This window comes from Rosa rugosa, chromosome 7 (genome assembly GCF_958449725.1).
Source record: "Rosa rugosa chromosome 7, drRosRugo1.1, whole genome shotgun sequence".
Taxonomy (NCBI): Eukaryota; Viridiplantae; Streptophyta; class Magnoliopsida; order Rosales; family Rosaceae; genus Rosa; species Rosa rugosa.
Window position 1 is genome coordinate 22,980,835 of NC_084826.1, and position 11,312 is coordinate 22,992,146.

At 36.4% G+C, this 11,312-nt stretch overlaps 1 protein-coding gene across 1 annotated transcript; it reads right to left on the reverse strand.

Moving 5' to 3' along the window:
- Positions 1-8,992: 8,992 nt before the first annotated feature.
- On the reverse strand, positions 8,993-11,180 carry LOC133721246 (zinc finger A20 and AN1 domain-containing stress-associated protein 8-like). Its single transcript, XM_062147811.1, has 3 exons — positions 11,032-11,180; positions 10,841-10,887; positions 8,993-9,806 (listed from the first exon to the last, which is right to left on the reverse strand). The coding sequence occupies exon 3, from the start codon at positions 9,794-9,796 to the stop codon at positions 9,281-9,283; it is 516 nt and encodes a 171-aa protein (XP_062003795.1). The 5' UTR covers positions 9,797-9,806; positions 10,841-10,887; positions 11,032-11,180; the 3' UTR covers positions 8,993-9,280.
- Positions 11,181-11,312: the final 132 nt, after the last annotated feature.

Below are 11,312 nucleotides of genomic sequence, written 5' to 3' on the forward strand. Positions count from 1 at the left end.
AAATTTCTCCTTGTAATGAAATGAAGAATTAAACAAAAAAAAAAAAAAAAAACTGTTGAGATGGAAGAAAAGTAAGAATATTTGGTTAAAAGACGAATGTAGGTTGAAATTTTGAATTGGTTTGGTATGCAAAGGAAATGGGATATCCAGCGAAAAAGAAGTTCCATGGTGAAAATACCAACGCGAAGCTCTGTGTAGTCTTTACCTTTGGAAGTTGACATTTCAGGATGCAAAAGTGAAAATGTGAAATGGTGAAGAAAGTGGGTCAGTGGGAGGTGAATGACAGGTGTTGTGGTAAAAATTAAAATCTAGCGAACGATTCCAATGTCAGTGTACCTTCTCTAATCTACAAAATATTTTTTTGGGAAAATCGTCCAAACAGTGTCTGAACTTTTCCAGACTATTAATTTTCATACCTATACTTTAAAAAACCTCAAAATGGTACCTGAAGTTTTAGCCCCGACCCAATTTCCGTACCTAGCAACAGTAAAATCGTTAACAGAGTTAACTTTTGAAGGGTATTTTTGTCCTTTCACTATTCATCTTCTTCCTGGTTCGTGTTCTTCCTCTCCGACCTCAAATCCTCCTCATCTTTCTACCACCACAACCCGAATCGAAACCCCTCTTCTTCTTCTTACTAAGCTCCTTACTGAACTCCTCATTCCGTGAAAATACAATGACTCTCTCTCTCTCCATCTTTTCTTTGTCCTCTGTTCTCTCTGCCATCTCTCTCGTCTTCATTCAATGTTCATCAACAACTCCTCCCAATTGGAAACAACAATTGGAAACAACGAAAATCAATTTGGCTCTATATCTTTATGATATGACACAAGACAACGATAAATTGGACACAAAAAACAAACAATTTTAAACCCAATTTCCTTCTCTTTTGCTCTATTCCCAGAAAATCTGCATAATTTCCTGCATTTTGGGTTTATGCAAGAAGATTATAGTAAAGGCTAAAGCTACCCAATTTCTTTACCATACTACTGCACAAAAAGAGATAAGATCAGATTGGTAAAGGACTGTAATGGAGTGGACTGGGAGTGAGATTAAGAAAGAACTCAAAGACTCTTGCTTTCCTTCTTCGTCCTCATTCTCATGCTCCACATTTCCCAAAGCTCTCAACTTTCAGACCACAAACCCATCTGATCAGACCCAGAAGATTGCGTGCTTCAGTAGTCACATTTTCTTCGAACCAAAACAAGCCCAACAAAGCAATGGAGGATCCCCACAAACCCATAGAGACCAGCTTGAAGAAGGCTCGACCCAGCGCAACAAATCGAATCCGACCCACAACGTTGGAGGAGGAGTCGGCGACGGTGGTGATTCTGGAGGCAGAGACGAAGCGGCGCTCGTCGAGGCCGGCGCTCCAGCCGACCAGAAAATCGGAGATTATTCTCGTCGAGGCTGTCTCTCCAGCCGCCCTAGATCGGAGATCTTTCTCGTTGAGGCCGGCGCTCAGAAACTTGCCGCCTTGTCGGTGAACTGAAGAAGAAGGCATGATTTGCCAACTCCTGCAAAAACAAATCAGAATCGAAATCGAAATCATAGAAAGGGTTGAATCAAATTCAGGGGCGCAGAGACACCTCTGTGGGCGGGCGCATCTGGAGAGGGTTGTGGCCGGGTTTGGGTTCACCGGTGGCGTGAGGCACGAAGTCGAGAGAGAGAGAGAGAGAGCTTTGTACTTGGTTCGATGCAGCAGCAGTTCGAAGAAGAAGAAGAAAGAAAGAAAGACATGGCAATTGCAAATCGCGAGTTAGGCTGCTCAGTTCGAGCCATGGGCAGTTTTTTTTTTTTGGCGATAATATCTGAAGTTCCAAATTTACCCCCCAAAAGTTAACTCTGTTAACGATTTTACTGTTGCTAGGTACGGAAATTGGGTCGGGGCTAAAACTTCAGGTACCATTTTGAGGTTTTTTAAAGTATAGGTATGAAAATTAATAGTCTGGAAAAGTTCAGACACTGTTTGGACGATTTTCCCTATTTTTTTTTTTTTTTTCTGTTCTTTTGACCAATTTTTAATCTGTTAATTAGGTCTTCTACACTAAAGTCTACCTAATAAATTATGATCGAGCTGTAATACTAATAACCAAAGTAATTTTGTGCAATAATATGGCTTACCGATGTAAACCAAACCTATAAAATGTTATGACGCAAGCAAATAAACCAATGCAAATATAAAAAGTCTACAAAATATATAAAGTTTCTAATCACGCAAGTAAATAAACCAATGCACGTAATTGTGGTATGACTGAAAGATTCTTCGATCAAATAATTATATAAAAATTCTTCTACTTACAGCTTCAAATAACAAAGTTTTAAATAATGATTGAGAGTAGCAAGTCACACTCCTCATAAAGGTCCTAATAGCGTAATCATATTAGTAGGCTCAAAAAATACCCAAGGCGCATATGAAGAATCAGGCACGAAGACATCGACACGCTCCGAGACATGAAACCTGCTCTGCACACCACTGCCACCATAAAATGTCTTAGCCAAAACACCAACCGCCGGATCTGGTCCAAACTAGATTGGCAAAGTCAGCCCTGGGTGAAGGCATGTTTCTATGTATCAATAAGTCACCAATTGGAAGATCGATCTCTAGCAGACTCCATTGTGTCATAGCTGCCCATGAACAAAAAAGACCAACCGCCACAACTGATGAAGGACCGGTTCCGTTCTCAAATCCTTCACACAATGCACATTCCTGAAAACAAGACGTTGTCAATAACCAGAATTTATATGTTCGAACGTAATCAACTCTGAGAATATACCGAATGAAGAGACATTAGAATCAAGCCTGATCTAAGTCAAAAGCGGCATTGTCCCTTTATTATATTTTATGTGTAGTAGCATAATACAATGAATTGGTTAGGGCGATTAATCATATTCATATGCCATATTACGGTGCTCTTTCTATTGAGATCAATTACACTGAAAAGCGTAGGGCGGATTTGATTACTTGCATTCATTGAGTAACAATGTCCAATCAACTATTTTGTATGGGCACAAATATAGTAACACAATTACAAATAGCTCATCATTGCGTTTCATACAAACAAACACAGCTTGTAAGAGAAGTTTCAAGGAAAGATGGAAAAGATGAGGGCATTACTATTCTATCATCATAAGATGCCTCAATTTGCATAAGAATCCCCATCTCCATTATAATGCATTTGACACTCACCTAGAAAAGAAAAGGGTCACACTAGTGCATCAACTTCATCATTTCATGATGCTTTACATGGTATAATATAATCGGTTGAGCAAGCCATTAAAGCTCAGTTGTCCTTTCATTTCCTACAAGTAGGTTATGTCCTTTCAATTTCTTCCTATACTAGAAGCCTGGAAGTAACTTTGTGTACTAGTCAGACGCTATTATTTTATACGCTTTTGATTATTGTCCTAAATATATTATTCTTAAATTGAACGATTCAATCAATTTAAGAATTTGTTTGCAATACATTAATGTACCGGTATTTTAAGTAAATTATTTCGATTTACAGGTAAATTAAATCCATGCATTAATAAACTAGTTTGTGACTACTCTACTTCTATATTAAAATAGTCTACTACTGTATCAAACTAAGTTTATTCGATATATCAGTATATCAATGTACAGTAAAACTTCCTTCAATTTATTAGGATTACAAAACCATTGAATTGAATATAGGGTTGGGACTCAGTGTCATAGGGTCGGAGTTTTCCCCTCCATCAACTATCAAATTGAGCTCCTTGGTGAATATTGGTACCGACACTAGTCAATTGTGCGGTTTATTCCTCTAGAAGTCGAGAAAAAGAGAGGGAAAAGAACAGCCAAGTGATGTCAATTACACCACCTCTTGCCGGAGATTGAATTGCCAATGATACGTATCGAACCGAAACCAAAAGACTTGAAGGGCCAAACAGTGTCATTTATGTCGATGTCATTTTATTCATCCCCTAAAATTTAAGATTTAAAGGAATAGAATTTCATGATTAAGAGTAAAGAAAGCACACTATCTACTTATCGAGTGAGCATCCCAAACAGGTGAAAGTAATTTAAATTGGGTAGAGAAAACGCAATGGCCAGCAACCTTATGCCAAACAGTTGCATCAGGTACATATTACCCAATAATTCTCCACTTAAATGGTCAATGCGCCATGATAAAAGCCACGAGTAGATCCAGAAAAAAGGGTTGCCAATAGTTATTTCTAATGATCCAATCCCAGCTATTGACACCCACAATCATACCTAGAAATAACCTGTAGTTAGAAAAGCAAACTACAACTGTAAACTACTGTTTGGTTTATTCTCTCTTTCTTGACAAATCCCAGTCAACCATGCATTTTCTGCTACTTTTACACATCGATCATGGCGTTTAAACTCATCGAGCTATGAATGCCTCGAAATTCCAGGTCTAAAATGCTTAGCACAAATCTTACTCAAATTCTACCTCTGGTTTTTATATTGGCTTGTGACTAATGTCAACCAATAAAACGATGTTTGTTTCAACCCTAATCATATAATTAAATAATAGTGACATATATTCTCGGATTCTCTTGCTCCAAAAGAGTTAGCTTTTAGAGCATCCAAGGTTCAAAGACATAAAATAAATATGTCATTTGCATGTAATGTTCCCTAGAAAAACTTGACCCCCAAGTCCCAAAAAAGGATTTGAAGGGAGCCCTTTTTGTCTTTGATGAAGAAAACAAGCATGGGGGTGGTGGGGGAGTGAGAATTGAGAAAGTTGCTGTTATCATATACCAACTCATTGCAATAAAGAAAGGTAATAGCCTAATGTATATGCAATGCAGCTATGGCAAACACAGTAAGCAGAAATAATGCACAATCCAAACCAACATTGCTTTCAGCAGACGGTGGAGAGTGGGGACACTTGTTTGTTCATGTTGCTTGCCATGATGATCGATGGTAATCCCTTGTGCCACTTACCTAGTTATCAAAGTAGAATGTATCGGTAATATTAAATAAATTATCTTGAATATAGTTACACTCCATGCAGTGATGTTAATTTCAAGCAGATATACGATTGCTGAGAACTGGAATACTGTTGTTGTAAAGTAGTCTACCACTGAGGCACTGTAAATTTCCATGTTTTCCCAAACCTCCATAATTGTACTCCATATAAGACGACGGCATTTTGAGTGATGCTTAGTCTGCAAAACCAATCGAATGCTAGAAGAGCATGTCGAAAGAAAAGATCTGAGAACTGCAGTTTCCTGTCGAGTCCGATTTGAGAAAACCCTCATAATGGATGAACTCACCCTAAGCAATTAGCTAGTCTCAATTTGGATTGTCACTCTCACTCTCACTCTCACTAATAGAGGCTCACCTAGAAGCCTAGGCATGATACACCTAGCCCAGACAATCCGGGAAGGAAGCTAGGGACCGCACCTCCAGGACTCCACTGTCAGTTCTTTCGAATGAGTAGGTGAGATTTTTTGTAGTGACTCTTTCTATAAGGCTCTTAGAGGTGGTCATTAGGGACGTAAACAAGCTTAACCAAACCAATATCAAGTGTTCACATTTGGCTTGTTCTCGTTGGAGCTTAATTAGTAGTGTTTGAGCTTGACTTGCAAGCTTTTTTTGAAGCTTGAGTTTGATTTAGCTTGGCTATCGACGAGTTCGAGCTTAAACTCGGTGTAATCTTATTCTAAAATTTCTAATTTTGAGTTTTTTGATCTCTTGAGGTTTTTAGACTTTGACTACGTTTCAATACTTTTGTTATTAGCAAGGTGAAAAAAAAAGAATAGACTTTGACCATGTAATCTTCTCTCAGCTTGAATAGATTTTTTCAATACCTTATTTAATTAGTATTATAACCAAAGGAATAGATATTATTTGATTGATGAAAATTATAAAAGCAAAAGATCTAAAATTTAATTATTTAAACAAACTTGAGCAGATCACACTTTTTGACTAGCGATGTTGAGTTCAAACTATCTTCTACAGTTGTAATTAAATACGAGCTCATGAGCTACGCATACTAGAGCTCAAGCTTGACTTGTATAACGAGACATACAAACTTTTTTTTTTTTTTTTTGACAAAGAACGAGACATACAAACTTGAACGAGGTATAAACAAACAAAACTCAATGTCATGACATTGATAGTGTAAAATAGTGAAATTCTCAAATTTTAAAGTGAGGAGGTCCCTCTCTACAACATGGCTATATATATAGCTCAAGTTCATATTTATAATTCAACTATTTCAACCGTTGATTCTTTAGATTCTTATGTAAGAATTATGTATACAAAAAATCAACCAAATCCATAATCATCATCAAAATTTCTGTAAACAAATATAATCTCAAGTTCATATTTATAATTCAACTATTTCAACCGTTGATTCTTTAGATTCTTATGTAAGAATTATGTATACAAAAAATCAACCAAATCCATAATCATCATCAAAATTTCTGTAAACAAATATAATCGGTTAGATATTCGGTTTGGCTAATTTTTTTAAGAATTCATATATGTGTAGGTAACTAGAGAATGAGTGGTTTAAATTATTAAAATACATGCTAAAAATAAAAATATCCTCACTTTGAAGTTTAATAACGTCATCTCTTGATCCTTTAAATATATATATATATATATATATATATATATATATATATATATATATATATATATATATGGCTTCTTAGGTGCGGATATCCATACCTTTTGCTTAGGTACAGATTTCCGGTTTTTACCCACTTTTTGTGTGATCATTTATATCTTAACTGTTCAGTTTTTAGGTCCTAATGTATAGATCATCTCTGCAAAATTTCAGTCAATTTGATGATCGTTAAGACATTCAAAACTGCAATTTACAACAATGAACACGAACGGTTCCTGTTCGACAGATTCGGTTCGTTCGTGTAAATTGCAGTTTTGGATGCCTTAACGATCATCAATTTGGCTGAAAATTTGTAGAGATGATCTATATACATTAGGACCTAAAAACTGAACGGTTAAGATGTAAATGTGTGATAAAAAACTGGGTAAAAACCGAAAATCCGTACCTTTTGCTTAGGTACGGATATCAGATATCCGCACCTGAGCAAAATTATATATATATTTATATATAAAGGGAAGACATCCTTACTTTAAAAATTTGAGAATTTTTACAATTTATACTAGTATATGACATAATTCAATAATTTCAACCGTTGATCCTTTAGATTCCTATGCAAGAATTGTGTCTACAAAAAATCAACCAAATTCATAATCATTTGGTCACTCAAAATTATGTAAACAAATGTAGTTCGTTAGATATAATTAAAACGAACATTATGCTAATTAAATAGTTAAACGTTTTTCAAATTGGCTAATTTTTTATAAGATTCATGTGTAGATAACTAAAGAATGAGTGGTAGTGATCATTAAAGAACATCTTAAAAATAAAAACATCCTCACTTTAAGAGTTTAAGGACGTGATCTTTTGATCCTTATATATATATGATCAGTGCAACAGATTTTGGGTTGTTCACAAGTTATACTACCAGCTTCTAGGTGCAAACGCTGGCCGTGTTGCCCCAGATGCATTCCACAATCTAGCAAGTACAGGAGGGAGGGGCGATACCGTCAAAGCCAACACAGAGGGCAGGCCGGCAGGGCAAAACAGAGAGCACACTGTTGACCGTTCATAAGACTTCCAAGTTTGGAAGAGAGAATTACTAAATACAAACCACACTCCTTTCCATACACATATTCATTAGAAAATTACTTATGAAGGGGTAATGTGGTTTGTTAAAACAAACACAAAAAAATGGTGTTCCAAGTCTACATGCACCAATCCTCTGGCACTCGAGACACCACTACATACCAGCATGGTGCAGACCTACCACCCATCTGCATTCCCAACGTCAGAAAGCAAATATATCCAAATTATGAAATTATTCATGGTTATAACACACATACTTCAATATTGAAAAAAGCCTTTGTCGAAAAAAAATATTGAAGAAAGCCAATAGTCAAATTCAGACCAAAAGAAAAACATATACTAGTCAAACTAATCTTTGGAAGGGCCCTTCGATGACAAAATCTAAAGATCCACTCAGTAATAACATAAAATAAATTAACTCAAACTCCCATAATGAAGTTGTCCAAGAGTATAGAAAGGGTAGCCACCATCAAAATAGAACACTAGAACAGCTGGACCCAGTACCTAGCAATCGCAAATGACCTTGGAAGCACTAACAGACCCAAAAATAAACTGAAGTCACCCATGAATGATACGGAAAAATTATCAAGGAATCTCAAAGAAATAAAAATGATGCAACTTGTATAAAACAATGCAACGAACATATAAACAAGAATTCAAAAAAAAAAAAAATCAACAAGAATTCAAGAACACAATTAAATCCTTGATTTGACATGACAAAAGATAATATGTCATTCATCAGTTATTACAGAACTCATCCTCCAAAACCTTCAAAGGGTGCCCAAAAAAATAAATTAAAAAATATTATCCCAAAGGTGTAAAACTAGCAGTCCTTAAGACGAAAACCAAACTTAACACCAGATTATTTTTACGGCTTTGGCAAAGCAGAAGGAGAAAACACTTGCCAACACACCCCCATACATTTATGCAAAATCTCACTCTTTAACACGTATAAACAAGAATGCAAAACTCAAGTGCTATCACGTGATTTAAGAAAACAGATGCTTTACCAAAAAATAATTGTAAAATAATCAGTTGACCACAAAATATTGGGAGGAATTCCAACCCAACATAACATGTATATGATGAGCAAAACATATAAAAAAGACAGTCACCAAACAAGTCTTTAGTGGGAATTCTTTACCCACTCAATGAGCTCCCAACCAAATACGTCAGGAGAGACATCTACATCAAAGTCATTGCCAACAATATATGAGCTCTAACAAAATGAAGTCAAAATTCAAATCTAAGATGCTCAAGAACAACCAGACTGAAAGTGCTGAACAAACTGCTTAAGAAACTCTAACGGCATAGAAATGATAGAACCACCAAACTTAAAGCTGCAAACTACATATTTCCATTAACTGCCACAAAGGAATGCATACCAAACAGCAATACATAGCAAAATAACTCCAAAGAAGTTCATCAAACCAGCAATCCAAAGACTTACACACTGGAACAAGCAAAGGAATATTTCACCAACAAGGAATATAGGATTTCCTTATCTGATGGCCTCATTATCATGACTTAAGCATTTCTACCATAGGACCTAACAAGAGAACAAGCCAAGAAAGAGAAGCGTCATCATTTCATACATAAATCTTCACTTCAGCACATGACTCCTAGATCTTATCAAGTTTCTCTGCCTTGACAACAGGATTGGCTTTAGCAATAGCATCCCGACCAGCAGTCCTATAATCAAAAGGGCAGTCATGTTTGTCAGAATAGCGATGAGTTGAACAGAAGGTGTTTCCACATTTGCAATTGAACCCAGTTAGACCAACACGCTTTCGGCAAGTAGTGCATCTCTTTGGTCCCGCTATTTCTTTCACCTCATCAGTAACTTTGCTTGAGGATGAGCCACAAGATGGCTCTGTTGAAATAACCACTGCCACAACTTGTCCAGCTTGCACATTGACAGCATTAGCAACAACAGGGCCAATGCCACTATTGTTGCCATTCACAAGGCTACCAATGGATGTTGCTGCCAGATCGGCCTGCTCCTGCTTTAGAAGCATGTCCTTGTAACATTTGGAACACATATTCATTGTAGCTGCCCTTCCGAAGAAGCCACAGTTATTAATGCAAAGGATGGGGCGGTCTAGAGCTTGGCATCCAGTTTCATCGTGAGAGTCCATCTTTGTTAATCTGCAAAACAACATCATAACGCAATTTTTAAAATAATGACCATTCATTAGTCAGCCACTGAAAGAAAGAAATGAAAAAAATATATGTATATATAAATATAAACATACACAAGCACACACACACACACAAAGAATTTTTATATTTACTATTTTTTATTATTGTGCAACCTAATCCAACAACCATTGATTATTTAGATTCCTATGCAATAATTGTCTTTATAAAAAATCAGTCAAATTCATGATCATTTGGTCATCGAAAATGTGTAAACAAATGTAATCTGTAGGATAAAATTGTAACGAATATGATGCTAATCAAATGGTTAAACTTTTTCCAATTTAGCTAAATTTTTTGTAGGATTCATATGTGTAGCTAGAGATTGAGCGGTTCAGACTATAAAACTAAATGCTAAAAAAATATGAGAATCCTCAAATTTCAAGTTTAAGGAGGCCCTCTTCCCCAAATCTCTTTCCATAAGAACTTGGGGAATGATATAACCAAACCCCTACTTCTCCAAAAGAAATAAACTCGCTCATAATTCGATTTCTCCCTACAACCTTCTCAAGAATAGAAAGGCCACATCCAACCCCGAGTTTCAAACGAAAAGGGATTTCCAGCAATAAAAACTGGGGCTTTTTCAACATGTCTAATTCACCGACTAAACTTGCTCTGCCCAAATCTAATGTCCTGAGTTCAAAACATACACCTCCTCCCAAAAGATTCCAACTTGAATCATACACTCCCTAATAAAAGACACAAGTTTCCTATAATTACCACCATCATCTTCAATAGAATGTGAACTGGTTCAGTTTCATCCAACAAACAAGCCCATCAATTACAGAGGAACGATACCCTAATTTCATTGAACACGATCAGAGCCCTCATACACAAAAATTCACAAACATATAAACCGACTCAACAACTCATTAAAAAAAAAAAAAAAAAATTATAGAACTCACCAGCTATGCATATCAGTAAAGAAATTATACCCCTAAAACCACAAAACAATCGATTTAAGATAGCACGAAACCTCTCACCTGGTTGCCTTGGCCGATCTTCAGTCACAAAATCGAACCAGATAATTCCTGGAAAAAAGAAGAAGAAGAGAGAATTAATTCAAAACTAGCAAAATCAAATTCATAAACCCCGAACTGGAGAGAGATTAGACAAGTTAATCAATCAAATTCAAACAACACATATAGGGAGAGAGGGGGCGTGATTCTGTTACCCTAATCCGGGAGATTATTACGAGATAGTAGAAGAATAATTTTGAAAAAAAAAAAAAAAGAATCGGGGGAGAAAAGAAAAAAAAATAAACAAAAAAGAAAGAGAGAGAGAGAGATAAAGAGAGATTGGAGGCTTTGGGTTTGGGGGGGGGGGGGGGGGGGGGGGCTCGTGGCGTCTTGTGTGGCTATTTAAATCTTCCACCTTTCCTCGCCAGCGAAAAGCTTTTCCGCTGTGGGTCGGTGGAGCCACAATACCGACCCTTATAGGATTCCGTAATTACGT

Coding starts and splice junctions, on each gene's coding strand:
- LOC133721246 (XM_062147811.1), bottom strand. CDS start 9,796: ATGGACTCTCACGATGAAACTGGATGCCAAGCTCTAGACCGCCCCATC.